Source organism: Uloborus diversus, chromosome 1, assembly GCF_026930045.1.
Source record: "Uloborus diversus isolate 005 chromosome 1, Udiv.v.3.1, whole genome shotgun sequence".
NCBI lineage: Eukaryota > Metazoa > Arthropoda > Arachnida > Araneae > Uloboridae > Uloborus > Uloborus diversus.
This window is the reverse complement of record NC_072731.1, coordinates 18,451,359-18,474,636: the sequence shown is the minus strand read 5'-3', so window position 1 is coordinate 18,474,636 and position 23,278 is coordinate 18,451,359. Positions and strand designations below refer to the sequence as shown.

At 33.1% G+C, this 23,278-nt stretch overlaps 1 protein-coding gene across 1 annotated transcript in view; it reads left to right on the top strand.

Moving 5' to 3' along the window:
* Window positions 1-8,790: 8,790 nt before the first annotated feature.
* Window positions 8,791-23,278, top strand: part of LOC129234462 (ribosomal RNA small subunit methyltransferase NEP1-like) — a 31,294-nt gene continuing 16,806 nt past the window's right edge. The window contains exons 1-4 of the mRNA XM_054868463.1: window positions 8,791-8,943; window positions 10,683-10,784; window positions 16,575-16,716; window positions 21,303-21,361. Of these exons, the coding sequence (XP_054724438.1) occupies window positions 8,791-8,943; window positions 10,683-10,784; window positions 16,575-16,716; window positions 21,303-21,361 (456 nt within the window). The remainder of the gene's footprint in view (window positions 8,944-10,682; window positions 10,785-16,574; window positions 16,717-21,302; window positions 21,362-23,278) is intronic.

The window sequence follows — 23,278 nt, the reverse complement described above, 5'->3', positions numbered from 1 at the left end:
TAAAGGCCAAAAATATAATTCTATTGTGCCACGCTACGGAGTAAACACGAACCAACGCCATTGTCCTGACGGTTGTGAGTAAGCAGCACAGATATTGAACTTGAGGAGCGTAAAACATGCAAGGAGGGGAGAAAGCTTTTAAGGACGTTGCTACTACTCCTCGAAAATAAGCAGCTATGATTGGCTAACGTAGTCTACTCCAGTAGGGCTTACTTATTGGCAAAATAATCGCTCATTTTGGCGAAAAACTTCTAATTCTACAGGAAATAAATTACATGACGAATTATACAGTTGAGTAATATTGTCGGTTGCCATTTTTTTCTTGCGTACAGAGAAATACGCTCGGAATCAATGTTACAAAAGCTTTGAGGCTTTGTCGTAAGCGAAAGCAATTTAAATGTTTCCTTTTTAATTATTCCTTAAGAAATGCTGATGTGTATGAGAATTTTGTGGGATCCTTATTGCGATGAGGACTTCCCTTGAATTTGCTTTTTTCCTTTTTTTTGTGGGGGGGGAGAATGCACTAGTACTAGAGTTCTCATGGGTTTTCGAACTAGTATTATAGAGTCCCTACGGAGATTTTTAGAGGGCGGAAATGGTTAAGAGGAATGTATTGGAAAGGAGATCTCTTAATACTCTAATGGAGACTTTTGGGGAATGTTTTTTCTTTCATAATATAGCTCGATTTCTTGAGTATTAAATGTCCTCCTTCACAGGGGTACCGACCTAGGTCGAGGATCATGGCGTTTTTAGGGGGATTCTTTTAGGGGTATTTTTTTCATTCGGGGGGACTCTTGCTCGGGTGTTTTTTGCGATATTGAGAGGAGATGCGCCCTTGCCCATCGGGGATGAGCACCCCTGTCATTCAAATGAAGCTTTTCAGGGACTACTGTCCTTAATTTGATGCGTCGCTTGAACAGGACTGTTGACGTTATTTATTAGGAAGAAATATACGCGGAGAGAGAGAGTTCATGGTGCACAGGCTGCTTTAACTAGTTTTTTAAGGGGGTAGTTTTAAGTGATATGTTTATCCTCATTTTAGAGGGACTCTCTTTATGGGGGGGGGGGGGGGGTACTCCGGTCATAGACGCTCATATGGGTGGCAAGTGAGGGCTCAAGCCCTCCCCTCTTCCCCCTTAGAAATCACAGAGGCGTCACCCTAAGGGCAAGGGCGCACTCGTCTCAATATTGAGCTCCTTCCCCCAAATGAGAAAAATACCCCTCCCTATAAATATTTTAATGGCGCAGTATGCGCCATGACCCCCCCCCCCCCTATCCCAGGTGGGCACCCTCGGAAATCAGAACTTCTTTGATTTTAGTATTTTTTCTTCGCAAAAATGTATTAACATTTCTCTAGCTACTAATGAATAAGTTATTAAAAATGTCAAATTTTTAATAACTCTAATCTGTACAGAAATCGGTTTCCACGGGGAAAATATATCCTGCTACACCATGAGGAAAATATCTGGTCCCCCTCTTCTCAAAATGTTGCATATGGGCTCCCATTTTCCGGATCAATATGATATATCAAGGGGTTAAATGGAGTTAGGACATCGCTCATGAGAAAGATTTAGGCACTCTTTTGATACTATTAAATTGTTTCTTCATTCCAAGATAGTCACTTTTGGAGATAGGGAGGGTGTCGACTGCCCCCCCCCCCGTTATAAAAAATGTTTTGGACTAATGTCAACTATACTTTATCTTAATGAACATTGGCAAGGTCGATGCTATTCCGAAACTGTTGACTTTTTTTGTTCAGCATCATTTTTAGTATTTCTTCAGGAGAGAAATCCGACACTGCCTCTGTTTCGGTTTCTGACTTTGTATGCATATCGCGCGTCAGCATTACGTTAACGTCATATGTTCCTAAGCATGAATCTTGCTTTGTAACCGTGTTTCTGATCTACACACAGTCAGCACAGCTTATTTGGACGATATAGTTATGAATCCCCTACTGTATATATGCACAATGGGGAGAGGGGAGCATGAGTGTCCTCGGTTCCAGGGCTGGATCTGCGTACCTGCAGACCCCGCGTTGCGGGGGCCCCAATGTCCCAAGAAATTGGGGAAAAAATTAAAAAAAAAAATAAATAAATAAAAAACTACACAAAGACTTAATTACGTCACAAACATACTACTAGGGGAATGGCCCTACTGATTTTGGGGCACAAAATTTATAGATCCGGTCCTGCTCAGTTTAAAGTAAAATGAAAAACAGAGCCCCTTCAAGAAAAAAATTGGGCCTACCAATACAGGGCCGCCAGAGCTTGAGTTTTCCTTCAAGATATTATAGTTTTTTCAATCGGAGACTACCTTTTTTAAGACCAAACTATCCAAATAACGAGCCTGAACCTCCCTCCCCACGACCATATGGCCTATTGTGGCAATTGTCCCTGATTAAAAAAAAAAGTACTTTGTGCTGATTAACTAATACGAATACGACGACCAGCCAGCACAGGGGCGGATACAGAAAAATCATTTGGAGGGGGTACGGAAAATTGAATAGCCCCCCCCCCCCCCCCGCGTCACCTTTGATGTTTCATAACAAAGCTTTAATGACTTTATTTTTAAAAGTGCATGTTTTTTATTTCTCCTTTAGATCGAGGAATCTACTTCGAAGTACATGAATATTATGCACTAATATACTTTTAATGTAGACCGAAAACATGTGAAATACATGAACCGAAAACATCTTTAACGTTTCAAGCCATTTAAATACTAAACCCAATATAATGTCACCGAGATGCTAGACAATGAGCAGTTTTACTCAGAAACATTGCCGTTAAGGTTATAACAAAAGGGCAAAGTTATTAAATAAACCCATACCTCACTTGAAGTTTTTTAAATTAATTTATAAAGAAAATCATAACATATAAGTTTTACTGAAGAATTCAGAAACTATTTTTGTGTGAATTTCAAAACAATTGCTGATTTGTTCTTGAAACCATGATACAGTTGAGATAACATATTGATTCCACATGCCGTTTCCATTAAAAATCATGGTTTTTCCAAGAAACTACCATATGATTTCTTTCATTTTGCATTTTTTATAAGCTGAAAAAGAATCGCAAATAGGTTCCTGGATCAAAATGACTCTTTTAGGTGCGCCTACAAATTTAAAAAAATAAATAAATAAAATTAAAAAAAAATCAAAATAATTATTGATTCCATCAAAGAAGAATTAGTGGACGAATCGCGATAATACGGTCCCTTGAATTCGAAACTAGTGAGTTAAATGTATTCTGCAACTCTGAGCCTCTGACTCCAGTAATACTTCCTTAGCAAGCAAATATGCTGTGTGTGTTTTGTGTTCTTTTTAATTAACTACGTAAAAAATGCAAAAGAAAAGTCAATTAAAAAGTAATAACTAAAATAGTGAAATTAATTTATTCTTTGGGGGGGGGGGGGCGCAACTCCCAGCCAGTCTAGCATAGATTAGGGTTGGTGACAAAACCTCTCCTGAAACGTTGGTCCAAAAAAAAAAAAAAAACCCTCAAAACCATTTATTCCTAGAAAGAAAAAAAAAAGTGCGATTTTTCCGTTCATGTCATAGTTAGGAACAACTGCCTTAGCGCATTACAGAAGTGGGAAAAGCAGATTCTGTAGGTTTGGAGTTTAGGTTAGGGTAGGGGGGGGGGGGGGAAAGCGCCAAGAATAATCTTTTCACGGATTAATCGGTAAAATAAATTTAAGTGATCGATATGCTAATTAATGGACGTATCTCAACTCCACATCAAGGAAAATTGATATTCCGTTGAGATTCTTGAGTCATTAAATACAAAATTAATCAAAAAATTTATTTTCCTTTTTTCTTCCCATAATAGGAGGAAACAAACATTAAATATGTATACTCAAACCCCAAATAATGAGGGAATTAACAAAATATTTATAAACGAATAAAAATTTTATGTTTTAAATATTTATTTAGCGAGACTTATTTTCGTCGTCATGGTTACAAATCGTCTGCATTCAAGGCTTATCTCAAATAGTTTTTGCACAAAGGATTTTTTTTAATGTAAAATCAAATATTTTCAGGAAAAACATCTAAAAATACTTAATTCTGGTAAGGATAAAAGTATAACATTATACGTTGTAAGTTTAATCTTTATGAAAAGTGCACAAGTGCAATTTGGTCATATCTTTATTACCTCATCCTAATTACTAGTTTTTTTTTAAGAATATGTCTCCTTTTACCTAACCTAGAAAATCACTGGTCATGATATGATGAGTGAGAATTTGTCCTCTACTTCCATTCTGTACATAGATACAAGAAACTCAACGAGTAGGGTCCTATCGCAATTTGTGATTTCGAAAAACATAATTTGAAATCAAGACATCAAAATTCGAATGAATGCCAGGGCCTTTTTTTTTTTTTTTTTTCAAGTTACAATTTATACGTTTTGAAGTAAAATTGTGAAATCAAAGTTTGTGTGTGGTCTTTGTATTAATGTGGGGTCTCTTGACTAGAATGTGCTACGCTGCAAATGCTTGAAAAAAAAATTGACAGAATCTTGAAAAAGAGAGGAAAGAAACAAAATTTTGAAATCTAAGAAATCATGGCTAAAACTAAAACAAGTGAAAATGTGTGAGGGCTATCAGCTAAAAACAGATAAGTAATTATAAATTATGTATTAATTTGAAAAAGAAAATCGTATCCTCTCTAATATGCACACTTGAAGGATCCATGAGCAGTGCATGTCTGAGACAATTTCTTTTACTCATCATTTGTCCTAACATAACTGAACCAACACTTATTTGCAATATTAGCAACCAAGCTTCAAATGATTAAAATGTTTTTTTTTCCACCACACTTCTAAGATTTATATGAAATGGCTAGATGTAGCTGTTAAAAAATATCGTAGCTAATTTGAGAGGCTGCAGAAAATTTATAACAATCTAGTAGAAAACATTAAATATACAGACACAGAGATTTGATACAAGAACTTTATTTATAGCTTCCAAAAATATACGCATAGTAGGTACCAATTCAAATGATCAAATCTTTATTTCTTCATGAATGTAACAGAAATATATCTTTAACAAATTGGATTTGATCAAGGGAAATGGAGCAAGCCTCCAAACAATAGGGTAAAAACCTTTTAAAAATTAACCAATTCCTCTTAAATGAATTGTTATGAGGCATGTTATGTCTTCAGATACTTCCACCCTTTTTTGATGACAAGCAGACAAATTACACAGAATAATTTCAATATTTTGCCCCAATGTCTCGTTAGTTCTACCATTATCCTGCTTCACACTGTTCCTTCAATGTTCTACGTAGGATGCCTCTAAAGATGTCTTAACAAGCTTCTAGGCAAATATCTAGAAAAAGGAGGATCCAAGCTTTAAATCTTCAAGAATATGCTCCTACTTAGTCTTCCATTGAGCTTAAAAATTTACTTTCTGAATTTTCATTTAAACTATTTTACAAAAATTATGGGTGCTATTAACAAAGATGGGGTAAGAGATATTAAGACATGAATAAACAGGTGAGGTGATCTAAAGAAGCTCTAAACATCTCTATATGGAGTAAAATTGAGTAACACTTTTTCATCAGGGGTGTGTAAAAAGGTGTCAGAAGGTATAAAAATTACTTAACAAATACACAGTAAAAATTAATTTAGGTTAGCTGTGCCAATCACTGTAAATTCAAGAGATCAATGAGCCTGAGCTGTTATCTTTCGCTAACAGCTCAGTTAGCAAAAGCTAACACAGTCAGCTTTTGCTCCTCAGATGTGTAGACAAAATACTACATAGTACAGTTAACTCTCAATCACTGTACTCAAAGTCCTGAAAAAACCGGCTGTAACCATTGAGTTACGGGAAGCAACCACAGCCCTTCTCAAGAGTTAGGGACCCAATGAAATCTATGAGATAAAAAAATATTAGAATTAGAGTCAACTGCATAACACAAATCAATAAATAATAAAAAGTTAGAACATAAGAAAAAAAAATTCATGTACACTTGTTATTTGATGATTTTAAAGTTGAATAATTTCCTCCTTGATTACTTATTACAGATTAAAACTCATGAAGTATCACACACATTCATACTTCTGTTGAATTAGTTATTACTCTTCAGGCTCCAACTAAATTGAAAAGCATAAGCAGAGGAAATGACAGCAAATGAAGCCAAATCTCTCTACTATGTGCCATTTAGTCAGGAATTTTCAGTTTTTGCATCTGCACGTGCGAAATACTTCTTGGACTGAGGGGGAAAAACAACTTAATTTAAAACTTAAATGCACGAATATTGCCATGCATCATAATCAATGCATTGTTTTTTCTCCTTTTTCAAATATCAAATTGCAGTTGGTTCTGTTTAACGGCATTCTATTGAATGACTTTTCATAGTCCCAGATACTCCACTGCAGTTTTAGAAGCATTCTATTTAAGTACGATTTTTTTGTGGTCCCCTGAAAGTCGTTAGATAGAGTAAACTGTATTATATTTCTCATCTATTTCTAATTAAATCATTTATTTAATAGTTTTAATAGGTTAACAAGCTGTTTTTAATAGCTTACTCTGCTTAACTTTTTTTGAACACAAATCAATAAACAATCACAAGTTAGAACACATGGGAAAAAGTTCATGCAGGCTTGTGTCATTTATCAACTTTTAAAAATACTACTAAGATAATAAGTAAAGATACTACTTTATCTACTTTAAAAATACTACATACAACTAAAGTTGTATGATTTTCTACTTGATTACCTCTTACAGATGAAAACCCTTGAAACTTCATACAGATCCATACTTCTGTTGATTCAGTTGTTACTCTTCAGGTTCAGGCTAAACTGAAAAGTACAAGCAGAGGAAATGACTGACAGTAAATGAAGCCAAATCTCTCTACCATGTACCATTCAGTAAGGAATTCAGTTTCTGAAGCTGCACGCCCAAAATACTTCTTTAACTATGGGGGGAAAAGCAACTTAATTTAAATCTCAAATGCAACAATTTTACAATGCATCACAATGGAATAGTATGCAATGCATGAGTTTTCACTGTTTTCATAAACAAATTATTATATTTCTGTTGTCTATTACACCACGTTTCTACTTACTCAGATGAACAATATAGAATAGCATCCAAAAGGAGAACAATTATAATAAATTAATATGAATTTCTGCCTTCTGTGCATAGAAAAAAAATCAAGAATACCAAATATCAAGCGGGGAAATGCTTTGCACACAATGCATTTTAACCTGGAGTGCTCACAGACATATAAGATAAACACACCAGTTGTGATCAGTGCTTCAGCAGTAGCCACTTCAAGGTTAATACTTGAGAAAATAGGATTCCAGGTCTCCCAATGGATTCAAAAGTGCATCAAACATCATTTACACCTCAATAGCGAAATATTAAATACATTGTAACATTTTACCCGTATCAAATCATATTATCGATATGCAAGGTGGAGCGAAACAATTTTGTAATAGATTAACTAGGTGCATCAATTTTTAAATAAATATTTTGATTCTTTAAGAATTGAAGTTTTCAATACTGTTTTTTAGGCACTTATCTAGTTCTTTTGTGAAACATAAATTAAACTTAATTATTAAAATTTGCCTTACCAAATTATCCTTGGGTACTTTTCGTTCGTTCATGCGCGCCAAACCATTGCAGTCGCCCAACGTCATAGTTGCCATAAACTCCAGGTCAAAATCACTAACGATTTAGCTGTTATTTACATCTACTCGACAAGATGCTGTCCATATTTAGATAAAAGTAGCCTCTCAAATACTGGCCCAGTAATGCATTGCCATGAAAAGAAAAAAGAAGCCACGAATATAATACAAACATTACAGTGCAACAAGAATACCACACAGTAAAAGAGCTGTAAAACACTATTGAAAAGATATTACATGAAGCAATTTGACATTAAGTATAAAATAATTAGCTATTGCTATTTTAATTGCCTGTTGAGCTGTAGGAGCTCTTAGTATAAAAAATGTCAGTCAATGCAATAAATGCATTATCAAACAGAAAGCTACTTTAATGTTGATTAAAAATACACCAAATCGAGATCTCAAAAAAATAGATATCTTCTTTGGTGACTAAATACGGTTCATAAAACCAATCATCGGCAAACTTAGAGTCATTAATGAATTGCGACACATTTTGAGCAGTGTATTTATTTATAACCTTATAAAACAGCTAATACATGCAACGTAGTATTATTTTTTAAAGAGGAAGCAACTTGTAAGAAAATTAGATTATATTTCTTATATGTCAGTTCGGTGTACTGGTGAACACACAAAACTTATACTCACTTATAGATTTCCTTTCATTTTTGTTTTCTTTCCTTTTTTTTTGGCTAAAAACATTCGTGTATTTTAATTTGTAATACACCAATTCAGCATTTCCATGTTTGTAAAGTGTTGAATATGAACGTCACTCGTCAATTTAGCGGAATCTTGCACATAAAAATGCACAAAATTCTCTTCTTCCGTAATTTGTTTGTAAGCTTTCAAATGAAGAAAACTTCGCCCCTACTTCAACAGTCATTCCTCTATAATTACAATAATTAGATCATTAAAATACTATCCATATAGGAAAGTATGCCGAAAAAGCACGAGGCGCAGTTGTTTCTCGCTGGAATAAACAACGCGAACGTGATCGCCAAATATCGAGGACGTCTGAAACCACGCCAAGTTACTACAAAGGTTGCTAGAAAAATCGAGGAGTAGCAGACACTTCCATTTTAAGTACTTTACATAAAATAGATAAGAAGCATAAGAAGCTCCTAATCATCTCAACTCTTTGTTTACACCTGCATGAAAAACAAAAATGGCCGACAAACGTAAGCACGTGGATAGTTATGATGATTTCGATGATGACAGTGACACGGAAGAGCAATCATCCAAGTTTCCAAAACACATCAGAAAGCAAGATAAACGGCTCATTGTAATACTTGAAAATGCAAATTTGGAAACTATTAAGGTATTAATTGTAATAACCCCATTCTTTAGTATTGGGAACTGCTGATGTCTCAAGTATTCCATAATTAAAAATTACATCTCTTGAGTTTCTAAGTTCTTCTATTTTTATTTGTTTTTTTCCCTCGTAGAAGTTTATATTTGGTGTGTGTTGCCGGAAAATTTTGTTCGATTGTTGCTTTTTATCAAATTTTTGTGCACCTCCTTTTCGGTAGTACTTTGTTCGCTGATAGAAAAAGGAATTTTTGTCAAAATCTGAGTACAGTCGAGTCCCGGCTTACGAGAGAGATGTGTTCTAAGACCGCTCTCGTAAGTCGAACTTTCGCGTTGTGAAAAAGGGTATGCAATACGATCTTTTTATAAACACACCCAATTATTTTAGACATTTGTAAAAAACCCTCAAAGTGTTTTACCCCAATTCTTAACTTCATAGTACCGTTTTTATGCATAAAGAGCTGAATATTTACTGTATTGCAAAAAAAAAAAAAAAAACACCATAGAGCAGGCCAAAAATGTATTGTATAAAAACACACTAATTATGAGTACACATGCAGTTTGTATGCATAATATTGCATATTTTAATAAATGATTAAAAGAAATTGGATGTATATTTATCATAATTGAAATAATTTTTAAAACTGATTTATTGATTTTAAAGGCAACTTTTCTTTAACATTAAATGTTATTCACAACAAAGACAAAGGACACTCCTTTATTAGGACTACTAAGCAGCCTATAACATAAACTAATAGCTATTCTTCACAAATGTAACATGTTTTCCAAGCATTAAAAAATTAGTAATATACTTAGATTAAATTTGAAATTCATTTTGTGCGGATAAAACTATATTGTGCTATTCACTGTTTAAAACATACTTTCAAAAAATTATCACATAATTGACTTACCTTTTGGAGCATGCCATCATTTATTGCTTGCATAAAGTGTAAATGAACTAACTGTTGACTAAAATATTGAACAGCGACTGATTATGGGATTGATGTTTCATATTTCTTTTAATTATGTACTCATTAGTTTTGATTTTAAACTTTATTATTTCCTGTATTCATGCCCAATGGAAAAAACTGGACAAAACTAAGTTTATCCATGCCGGTTTTATCCATGGTTAAAACCACCACTGTCCGAAACTCTAACAACCCTGGTAAGAGGTGACTTGACCTTGGATGAGCATGGGAGCAGCTGTCCAGAACAGTCAAACCTTTTTCTTTCTTTTTTTTTTTTGGCGAGCACCCCCAAACGGCTCTTTTGGTACAGTTTGGGGGGGAAAAACATGTTCAAACTACAGAATGTTTTATGCTGAAATATTTAGGCACAACTACGATTTTGTGTCCACTGTTTTGTGAATCCTGTTCATTAACACCTTACGGTACATTTTTTTTCCCTGAAAAACGAGTAAAAATATATTCATATGATTTTTTTTTTGATAGAAAGGTAATATGTAGGTATAATATAAGTTATTTTTATAGCGTATACTATACCTATATATTTTGTAAGTAGAAGAACGACTAGGAAGCGGGGGCATGAGGTAGGTATATCATTACTGTCAAGAAAATTGGTCCGTGTCAGGCATGGGCAAATGCATTACATGGTTAATACTAGTTTTTTCTTTCATTTAGATCATAATTTGTTAAAATAGAAATTATTATATTCGAGAAATATTTTTGTTATTTTTTTTTTTTCAACTGTAAATTTTTGTTGGTAATGAATAATTTTTCCCCTTTTTAGAATGGCAAAAACCATGAATTGCTCAACAGTGAGGATCACCTTGGGCACTTGAAAAAATACAGAAAAGATAGCTCCTTTTGTCGACCGGACATCGCTCATCAGGTGATTTTAAAGATTGGCATTTTTGTGAATCATTTTATGCTTATTTTAACTTCTATTTTTGTTACTTATCCATTTTGCCGGCGCAAGAATTCAAGGTGTCAAAAATTACATGACTGAAGCCAAATAGAATGTTTCCGCTGGTAGTATTCTTTCACTCAGACTTCTTAGCAGTGATATGCCCGTCAGTTTTTCTGAGGGTATACAACCCAGGGTTCCGACGGTCCAGTAAAGTCCTTAAAAACTCCTTATTTTTATTTATTTAATTATTTTTGAATACAAGCCATTAAAAAAAACTTCATTAAAAAAAACTTATTTTTTGTTCAAGGTCCTTAAAATTCTTTGAAAATCCTTTTTTTTTAGAAAGTGCCCCTGCTTAAAAAGTTGCTAGCAGTAGCAAAAGGCCTTTCTAAATTTTAAAAATGTCTTTAATGGTTTGAAAACAAAGTTGTATAAACGCATTTGCTTGCAGTTTTTGAAGTTGGAGAATTAAAAGGAATAGTTTTGGATTCTTCCCTTGGAATGTTTTGAAAGTTGCTAAAGTCATTAAAAAGTTAAGGCTGTTTTTAATGACATAAAAATATGTGGGAGGCAGGGTTGGCAAGGTTTTGGTCACAATGGTAAAAACCCTGGTTTTTACCGTCCTGTCCAAAACCCTTGTGTCAAAAACTATATTTTAAGAGAAATTGTATTTTGTGAGAAAACATCAAAAACAATAAGTTGTATCAAAGTAATGTTTTATATTGCACATTTATTCAATGTGAACATTCAACTTATTTATGCAGCTGATTTTTATCTAGTTACATAGAAGATGAATTCTTGATTAAAATTTCAGTTTGAATGCATGATGTGCTTGATTTTTTTTTTCTCACAATATTGACCAACTTTCCTTATGTTAATGCATGTGTGCAAATGAAAGCCAGGTGGGCAAGGGTTTTACCATCCTGTTCAAAACCTTTGTGTTTGAAAGTGTCGAAAACTTTTTTTTTTTTGAGAAACTATTTGAGAAAATATCAAAATGTCAAAATTGTGTGTGTGTGTGTTTTTTTTTTTTTTTTGCTATTTAATATGTTTATTCAATGTGAACATTGAGGTATAAACATGTATGTAACTTATTTATACAGTTAATTTTAATCTAGTTACGTTAAATTCTTCATTAAATGAATGCACACACATGAGTTTTTTTTTTTCTTTTTCCATACACTAAATTCTTGACATTTATGCATTTGTGCAAAAGAAAGTTCAAAATACAGTGCAATAATTAACTTAAATGCAAAAAAAAAATTTTGTAGTTACATAATGTATTATGTTAAAAATATGATCTAAAAACAAAATAGTGCCAGCTTCAAAATATAAGTGTTTAATCATCAATTTCTTGTTCTTTAATCTATGATTTAAAAAAATAACTTTCGTTTAACAACTTATTTGCAAAATCCATTTCAAAAAATTAACCTTTTTTTTGTTTGCACCTAAATATTGCACATTTAATAACATTCCTTTGAGTCAGTGTTGCCAGATTGGGAGAAATTTCCTCATTTTGTGGAAATCTTGTGCTCTCTGGGGAAATTGGTTTTAAGGGGAATTTTTTAGGGGAAAATTTTTTTCTTGGGGAAAACACAAGGAAAAAAAATCCTCAGGAGAAGAATTTTTTTGTATTCAAATTCGCCTATTTACATCTGGTAGTTCATTGGGCCCAAAATGCTCGTTGGGCAATTGACGGCACCCAATCTTCCCATTTCGAATCCAATATGAGTAAAAGTCCGTTCTTGATGCAGGCGCTTGTATAATAAGGACAAAAAAAAGTCAAAATGGGGAAAAAAAATGTTGGGGAATTTTAGAAGAAAATCTGGTTATTTGGGGGGAAAAGAGAATTGGAGGGTTTCAAGAGAAAAAAATTATTATGGGAAGTCAATTAATTTTATAAAAATATTAGTGGAAAAATAATTTTTGAATTTGGAGAATTTTGATTGGAAACATCGCTTTTTGGGGGAAAAGTTGACAGGGAAGTGGGGAAATCTGGATTTAACAATCTGACAATATTGCTTTGCGTTACAAATGGAACTGAAATTAGTTTTCTTGGTAGTGTTGTCAATTTCCATTCCTAACTCTACCAACTGTTACATAAGGAAGCTTTTATGTTACAGTCCAGGGACTGCGTTAAGCATTCGCCAATGCGCCAAATACGATAAAATCGTAAAATCGGCAAACAAAATTCGAATTTGGCGAATTTATTGGCAAACAGAAAATTCTCTAAAATATACACAGAGGAAAAAAAATCTCCCTTCAGAAGTCAATCTAGATAAAAATTAAGTCCGTTCACAAAATTTGGACCCCTAAAAACGGACCCGTCACAAAATTCCGACCCCTAAAAACGAACCTTTCACAAAACTCCCAGACTAGCAATCACTGAAAGTTGTTTTATCCTCGGAACACTCCGAGCAGATTGAGGTGCGCTCACGTGCGTTAGCATTGGATTGGAGCGTTACTGTCCATCGGATCGGAGGAAGGATGACGTTTGCCTCTCGCCTCTTTGCGTCACAGTACTTGCGCCTCTCGCTGATTGGATATCGAGTGCGCAGCGTGGCTACCGAGTAGAATGAATGCCTTGTTGAATGGTGCGTTTGTTTCATTGTGTTTGATGTCTGAAACATCGGAGTAAGATAGGAATGCAGTCTTTACTTCATTAAAAGCTTTTATTTCTACTCTTAAATTTATTGAAGAATGATAAATATCACTTGAAGTTGTTTTTAGCCATTTTTTTTTTCTCACCAAATTCCTAAAAACGGACAAAAATTCCTGGATATACCCCTGCCCTTATCCTCAAAAAATTGTCAAAAATTAAGTTATACTTCACTTTCTGATTAAATATTTCTGCAGACAAAAATACATTTAAAATGAGTAAAAGTTAGTCTTTGACTGAAACTTTTGAAATTTGGCTAACACTTTAAAAATTTGGCGAATTTACTGGCGAACGATTCGAAATCCTTAACGCTATCCCAGCAGTCGGACCCCGATTTAACGAATTCATCGGGACCGAAACTTTTATACATTAAATCGGGTTTATTCCTAATAATCGGGGTATTAAAAATTTTTTAAAAACTGCACTTACTTTATCTAAAACCCTCTAACTAACGACTGTGCAAAAATATCCATTGTTGGAAAGTGTACACTTTTTATTCAGTATATCGCTACTTACTACACACTAGTTAATTTGAAATTTTAAACAACTGAGCAATAGATGCTTGACGATTTCCTTGATACTTGGCTCGAAATAGTTCTCTTTTGACTTTATGGAGAGGAGAAAATACTGTGTCATTTGCAGCCTGCTACATAAGATATGTTTTTAGTTTTCAGGCTATGTAAAGCATTTGAAAAGTAAAGTTTTCATTATCGCTTTCTGCATCAAAATCAGTATTCGTTGGTTACCCCTTCGCCCGTCAAAAACTGCTGATTCCAAGAAAAGTCTTTCTCTATTTCGGACAATATGAATAGAACATTTGGAAAACAATCCAATATTTCCTTACTTAAATTCACAAAAGAAAAAAAAATTCTGGCTGTTAAAATACAGTTGGCTCTCTGTTTAACCACTTTCAAGGGACCACAAAAAATTGTCCTTAAGTAGAAATTGTCCTTGAATAGAATGCTTTTAACACTTTAGTGGACCATCTGGGGCCGTGAAAAGCCGTCGTTAAATAGAGAAAGTTGTTAAATAGAACGTCGTTAAACAGAGAGCCAACTGTAATTCCTTAATTCAGGGTTTATTATTTGGTAAATAGGGGTTTTTGCCTTCATTTAGTCGGGGAAAAAGAAAAAATCATTAAATTGAGGTTCATTAAATTGAGGTCTGACTGTAATAGAGTTATCAGCAATTTTTTTTAAGCAAAACATTTTTAATGAGCATTTCGGAGAAAAATGTTATCAAATACTTATGAATTAAACCTCATTAATAGCTATATTTATGCATTACAAATATTGCAGTAAAGACAAATTGATTAGATTACACCCCTTTAGCTTTAGCATATTTTTGGACAGGTTTAGACATAAAAACCACCTGTCCTGTCCTAAACCAGTTTAGGACATTCCAAAACCCAAGTCCTTTTTTTTTTTTTTTTTTGAAAACACTACTATTAAGAGCTCTGTTTTAGGCTATCTTAGGACGAAATATAGAGAGGGTACTCTGAAGCTCTCTTCTGAAAAATTTTTGCATCTGAAGTCTTTAAACTTATAAACTGTATCCTGTCTTGGGTAATGCCAAGGTAAAGGGCTCCCCCGGCAAATTTTTTAAGCTGGATTAGAGCCCTCAGCTATCTAGCTCAAGGCTATCTTTCTGTAATTTACAGAAGAGAGTATTCGAAGTCTGTTTCCCGAAAATTTTTTGAATTTGTAATCTTAAAATTTTAGATGGTCTTTGGTAATGTAAAAAAAGGGCAGCTACTCTTTCTAGAAAAAAAAACGAAACTGAAGCGTTGAAAACGCAAATTTAAGCCATCTTCTTGTGAATTTAGCATGAGGAGTTAAGGGGCTTTCTCTCAAAACATTTTTAAAGCTAAATTATTTCGAACTCTGCTTTAAGCTACCTTCATGTGATTCAAGGGTGAAGAAAATTTTGGGCTTTTGTCCGAAAATTTTTTGAAATTTAAGTCTTAAAACTTTTAGGTTGTCTTTGGTGATGTAAATTTAGGAGAAAGGGTCTGTTTAGAAAACAAACTCTGAAACTGGAGTCTTAAAAATGCAAATTTATGCCTTTGGTAAATGTAGGGGAAGATGTTTGGTGATTCTCTTCCAGCCTTCGAAAATGTTTCAGAATTATAATTTAAATTCCCAATTTTAAACTGCTTATTTTTGTTAAGATAGGATTAGTGAGATGTCCCCCAAAAAATTTCCAAAGCTGAAGTATGTGTAAAGAACACTACTTAAAGAAATTTTTGGATAACTTGCGGGGGGGGGGGGGGGGGGGGGAGTCTTTGCTGTCTTAAAACTTTTAGGCTGTGTTTGGTGGGATAAAATAAGTATCTTTGAAAATTTTTGAAACTGGAGTGTTAACGCAAATTTAGGCAATTTTTAGTGCACTTTAGGGTGGAGGCTGGCTCTCAAAAATTGTTTGTTGCTGAAGTTTAGAAACATACCAGCATTGAACACATGTTTCTTTTAAAACTGCTATGCTCTGCTAGTAGTTTCAATCTTTTTGTCCATCCTGTAAATTTTAAAATTTATAAAAAATGGAAGTTATTTTAACCTGTACTACTTAAAATTGGCTTATTTTATTAATTGTTTCAATAATTTTGATTATTCAACCTAATTTTAGTTAATGATTTAAAATATGTGGAACAATGAGTTGAAGTAGAATAATTATTTGGCTTATATGTGTCAAGTGACAATTAAAAATGTCATTAATCTTTGGTCTGAATCAATGTGCTAACCTTATCAATTACTTTTTTCCTCCAAATTTTATTCGGTGATATGAGTTGAAAATTTCTCAACACGTATATCAACTAATACGAACACACTTTTAAATTAAAGTAAGACTAAACAACGTTAGATGAAGCACAAATTTGTAAATTACAGCAGACACGTGTTTCGGCGTTACAGGGAACGCCTTTTTCAATGCATAAGCTTTTCATCCATAAGCTCATTATTTTTTGCATTGGAAAAGGCGTTCCCTGTAACGCCGAAACACGTGTCTGCTGTAATTTGCAAATTTGTGCTTCATCTAACGTTGTTTTGTCTTACTTTACTGTTCAGCACAAAGGTATTTATTTTTCACACTTTTAAATTGTTTCATTTGTTTTTCAGTGTTTAATGATGTTATTCGACAGTCCCCTGAACAGAGCTGGACTCTTGCAAGTGTACATTCACACTGAGAAAAATGTGCTCATAGAAATAAATCCTCAGACAAGAATACCAAGAACTTTCAAACGTTTTTCTGGTTTAATGGGTGAGAAATCATTCTGCTTCATTATTTTTTTTTTTTTTAATCTCATATTGTTTAATTGGCCTCATGCTATTTTAATTGTTTTCAGTCTTCACTTTTTTTTTTTTTTTTTTGCTCTGGCACATATAAGAAAATCTGAGTCCTTACCCATGTTTTGGAAAGTTCATAGGCATAAAATAGAGATAGAGATTATATGAATCTAAAATTTTGTTATGTAAAAAAAAATAATTTCAATAACTTTGATTTGCATTTCTAGAATTATTTTTCCGTGTTTCATGATCATAAGAAATAAAGTGTGCATTCCAGAAACCATTTTGGTTTTATATTTAACTCTCCTTATAAATTTTACAGTTTTTTGGTCAGGGTTACTACACCACAGGAAAACCTAAAAAAGCAGGGAAAATTTAGGGAATTTATTTTTTTATTTTATTTATTTAAGCATTAAAGTTGCAAAAATAAATGCCAAAATATGTAAAGTACCAAAAAAAATTTATAAAATAAAATAATGATTATAGTAAAAAAAAAAAAAAAAAAAAATGTTAATTGTACAAAGTTTTTTTTTAAAGTAAATATTTAAATGTCTACCACAGAGATGCACGACCATTTTTGCTTAACACTAAAACCGCGGAAATTTCTGTATACCTAAAACCGCGGGCAGGGGTCAATTTGACCCACAGCTTAAAATGGGTTTGTTGATGTTTAAAAAGAGTCAAAAAAATATTTTTTTATGAACAAGAGTAATACTACTAAGAGTATACAATATAATAGTAACAGCTCTTGCATGTATTCAAGAGCTTCCTTGACCGAAAGCAAACAACGTTTTCTTGACATTTTTCTCTCGAGACCAAGAATGGTTTGCAACTAGCAGTATAAACGCAGCTCTGTCATATAACAAAAGAAAGAGAAAAAGCTAGTTTTCTTATCAGTAACCTGTCTTGTTCTATGACCTTGACCCATTTAACCTTCAGTAGGTCCTTTTCATACCAATTGGGGAGCAGTTTTGACTGTTACCGATTCCAAGAATTGTTTCGTTTTGCTACCTACTAAGCGAAAGGTCATTCTTACCCTTACCGCGATTTTAGGTATAAGAATTAATATCTCGGAAATAAAACATTCTGAATGGCTAATTCTTTTACAGGTTAATATTTATACAATTTAAGAAAAGGTCAAAAAGTTTCAAGTCATTCTGCTTGTAAAATCTCTGAAAAAATGGAAATAAAATTTGATTTGGGTCAGATTGACCCCTACCGCGGTTCTAGTGTTAAGCGAACCACCAAGACTGGAATTAATTTTGTCGAGGACCACTTCAGGGGGTGGGGGATCATAAAAATACATGCACGACGTATTGAGCACTACATTTGTTTTGTTTTTTTTCCAATGGGGCTGTATAAGAGACCCACCTCGAGGCATCCGGGCCATAACCATGTCTAGTGCGCTCCCCTACAATGCATCAGTCTTTCGTGTGTCACCATTAAGGCGCTGATGCATGACACAGTAGTTTTTTGACGCCCAGTTTTCACCAGATGGAAGCACCTTGGCTCTCATTTGATGCAAAATTGCACTAGGAATTTAATTTTGCCTGGAGAATTTTAAGCCAAATGAATACCCTAGGGATCTTTTACATGCCACATAATCATACGACATGGGCACTGATGATTTTCTACATTTGGATATAATATGTTTAATTTTACAACACATAGCTAAATTCTGCACTCATGCAGATAATGGCAAAAAGTCAATGAATGAAAACAGTCGTATAAAAATAAATAAAAAGTATGAAATTAGCAAGTCTAACCTAATACACTCATTACTATATTTTTTTAACTTAAACAATGCAGATTTTGTTGTCTGAATATGTACATTATTTCATTGATATCATATAAAATATTGTGTTTGTAGTGGTGCTTCAAAAATGCTGTCATAGCAATGTGCAAAACAAAAAAAAAGGCTTCATTTGAATTCTGTACCTAGTTTTGGACTTGTTCAAATTCATGACACAAATGTGTTTGCAAACCGTTTTCACACTGCCAAACACATAAGCAGCTTTATTCAAAGAAGCAATTTGTTCTGGCAACAAATAATGGAGCCAATCCAAAGTTTTTATCTTAGTGACAAGTTTTTAAAACAATAACAAGTAGCCTGAAAAATCAAGCTGTATTTTGAATTCCGTGTTCTTAGTCTTCTGCTGAAAACAAATTGCTTATGATGAAGCATGCCAAAGCATTTGTGCAAAATTCACTTCAAGATATTATTTTGAAAGCAGAGGTTTTTTCTTAGTTTTAGTCGCCCCCCCTCCCCCCCAATATATATATGTATATATATATATATATTCATTTGCATCTTTAAATGATTTATCTTTAATTTACAAGGATATTTTTGATGATTCTGAGACAGCAAAAAGTATCAAATTATCTGATAAAAGTTAAGCACCTAATAAATTTTGGACTTTCACCGTACTTTAAATTTGTCCATATCTATACTAATAATATAAAGCTGTAGAATTTGTTTAAATGCGCTAATCTGAGGAACTACTGGTTCAAATTGAAAAATTCTTTTGTTGTTGAATAGTCCATTTATTGAGGAAGGCTATAGGCTATTTTTTAAAGAATCAGATTGACCCAAATAATTGCAAATTAAATGTTTAATTAATTGTTTAGTTCTATGAATTCCTAATAGATAGCAGGGTAAGTTAACTCATTCAGAGGGAGCTGGCCGACAGTCTGGATAGCAGCAAGGAGCCATGCCGTGTGGCTAGCAAACTGATTTTTGATAGTTTTTTTTTTCTATATTCAGGTACATAATTTAATTTTGTAGGATTTTTCTATTGGGTTTTGTTTTCCTTATTCCTTCTACTTTTGTTTTTGTTCTTATAGTTGAAGATAGTTACTTATCTAAGTAAATAATTTGATTTGTGGTGTTATTCAATTGCGAGTGTTCTTTATAATGTTTTTATTGGTGTATGTATTATGCGTGAGATTTTTAACATGATAAAATGTAAAGAATCAAACTGAACTCAGAAAATCTTCATTTTAACCTTGGTTTCATATGTACCGTGGTTGTATTAAGAGAGTTCAAGTGTACATCTAAAAATAAAAAAAAATAGTGTGTAGCCTTTTTTTTTTTTTTTTTGTAACTTCAAAAACACTGTCATAAATACTACATCAAATACATTTAACTTCTGATGTTCTTCAAGGGCTGCAGGGCAGGTTCAGAAAATAAAGCTTATTATTATTAAGAAAAACTAAAGAGTAAAATTGTTGATTATGTTCTAGCAAGCAACACATAGCAAACATAAGATAAATAACTACATACAGTTGTACTCTATTAATACCACCCTGGTTAATATGAAATCTCGGCTAAAACAAACACTTTGTTAATTAAGTTTGGTTTAACTATTTAATTACATTAAAAATGTTACGGATGTTACATAGATCAAAATGAAAGTTTCGGTTTAGACAAACAAAACTTCTGACCTCTTCCTGGAAGAAAATCCTGATTGAGTGCTTCAATTTTCTTTTTCAGTAATTTTGTGTCACTTTAGAAAGCTCTCCATGTATTCCTTAATCCTGTTAGTAACTTCCAACCCTTTTCTTTTAGTTATCAAGTAGTGACAGCTATTCTACCTTTTCTGGGTGGCACTGAAATTTTTAAGTGAAAGTGACACTGCTGTCAGCACAGGCATTATCCCCCAATTGTCCTTCACATCACCTACCTCTTCCTAATTTTGAACACATGCCCCAAATTCATACTTGTTAGCTCTCTAGGGGGGTGTATAATATTCTCGGCTGCATTGAGCTATTGTGGGTAGCCAAGGCTCATTAAAACCTTTTTTCCTTTGGACAGCTCAGTCTTTTCATGTAGGTATTACCACCTGTCTCAACATTATGACCTTTCTTCGAATTGTTTTTTAACATTTCTGTCCATCTATTTCCGACCCTTCTACATAGTCTCTCCTAGAATATCGATAAAGCACGTTATTTCATTTTGTAAATACGCTCAGCTTTTTCTGGTTTGTGGAAGAAAAAAATTGTGTAAAATCTATCCTGCCTGGGATTCTGACGTTTCTTATGAACTGAATGTTGCTCTATTTGATAGCCCATGAAAAGCTAAAGGTGGAGAGCGTAAAAAGAAAAGCACTATTATTTCGTGAAAAGATAGACATTGTAAATGAGTTGCAGAGCAATTCTGTTTTAAATTTACATATGCATTTTTTTATTTTTCTCTATTTTACTTATTTACGATTTTTGTGAATTACGCTTAATTTTGAACCAACTCGTGAATGTTTGGCATTTCGTATTAACCGAGTTCAACTTTATTTCTTTTTACTTAACTATTTTCTTCTTAATTGTCAAAGTTATTGAAAACAAAAATGTTAAAAATCCTAAAATTTTCAACCATTATACTCACAATGAAAATAATTAATGCTTGCAATGTTCTATTTTAGCCTTATGTAAATTGAATTTTTAATTATTTTAAAATGAAATATGCTATTATCATTTCAATGCATTAGCTGCTGATTTGAATGAATGTTGTTTTCTATAGATTTGTTGACATGTGATGAATAATCCAGTACTCCTTTTTTTATTCAGTACAACTACTTTTCAAGCTCACAATCAGGGCAGCCGATGGAAATCACAGACTCATGAAAGTAATTTATTTTATTGAACATAAATAATTATGTGTTTGAATTTTAATTAATGAAATTTGAATGTGCATACTCAATGCAAAAACTTTGCAAACACTTTAGTTGTAATAGATGTCCTCCTCATCCCTCATCAGATCTTTGAAAGGGCTAAGATGTATCTCTGCAGTTTCCAACTAGCGACCTGAGCACCTGGTTTTTGTGGCTTGCAAAGCCTCTTCGGAAGACTATTTGCAGCATTAATATTCATGTAACACATGGAATAAATAACCTAAATGTGCTCCTTTGAATTCTACAGTTGCAATTCACTGTCAAATTTTTCTAAAAATCTTTCTGCTGAATCAAGCTGGTAGCTTTTAAATTTCAGATTTACATGTCAAAGTTTCTCCTGGGTTGCACTTTCTGCTCACCACCACGAGTTTCTTTTATAATAGGATTTCAATATTTTTAAAAATAGAAGACACTTATAATTGCATTTAATGAACTGTTTGATTTTAAAATTATAATAATTCAAAAAATATAAATTTAAATATTTCAATGCATTTATACATATTTGGAAGTTTAACATAAGAAATTTCATTATCGTTATTACCATGAGAAGTTTCGGTTTAAGCCCATTTACTGTATTATCCGGCATGACGGATAAAAGCGATGTTGACCAGCATGCCGGAAAATTCGAATTTTCCGGCATGCCGGATAATTTGAGGGTTATTTTTGCTGCAAAACACATTTCCGAATTCAGTTCCAATCAGAAAGAAAAAAAAACCACTGAAAGGGAAATTAAATAAATCCCAAAAGTAAACTGCTTTCAAGGAAATTGTGTATTGTTGTTGTCATGTCTGATGATGTGCAGAGTGCAAAAGGTTTAAATGTCTCCAAAAGTCTTGATAACAACTGCTAATTCTGGAGCCCGATGGCTGCACATGATTTCAATTGGTGGTGCTCCAAGTTGGAGGAGGGAGCGAATAATGACCTGACAATTAAAAACATGATCCGGGGTGAGTTGTAAATGGGAACAGTGCTTGCAGATGGGATAGGGTTTATTATTAGTTGGTAATATCTTCATGTCCTTGAAATGTCCAGTGCATAGCCTAGCTATTGTAGAAGAGATGTTTCTTGAGCAGTGAAGGTCGGGGATCGTTGCCTTGCTGAAAAAATTGTGTATTGCATATATAATAAGTGCTTGTTATTTATGAAAGGTCATTATTAATGGATTTAATTATATGCCAATTAAATAATCAATTCAGCAGCAATTCCTGTTACTGCGATTTGTTCATAATTTTTTTAAATAAATTATTTTAAGTTCCTCTTAGAGAGACAAGTTTCATTTTTATTTATTGAAGAGCTATGAAAAATTCATTCTCGCTGGTTTAGGGACGGTAACTTACTGCTTAAATGTTTGCTTGGTTTTAATTTTAACTTTCATAAAATTATTCATCATAAAACAATATTTTTCTTGTTAAAATAACAAATGACATTGTGAGTAAATATTTTTACAAAATTTTACTGTTCATTAATGCTAATAAGATATGAAAAGAACTTATATTCATTTTTAAGCTGGACATATATTTTTATAGTATTTTGTTTCCTAACCTCGATTTTTCTGGTATTCCGGAAAGGACCAGGCTAGTGTTATTGAAAATCTGGTGACCCCCTAATTTTACAGCATGCCAGATAATGAGGGGTAATACGGCAGAAATTCAACCAAAAGTGAAAACATAGTGAGCAAAACCATAATCGAAACAAAAGCTCAACTTTAAATTTCTATTATTGTCAGACTAAACACAATTTTATTTCAATGGAACAGTTACTTTATTATTACACCATCAATTTCTTATTTCATTATATATTGTACCATATTTGAGACACATACATTTTACATTTTAAATCAAATGTACCTTTTTCATGACTATTGCAAAAATC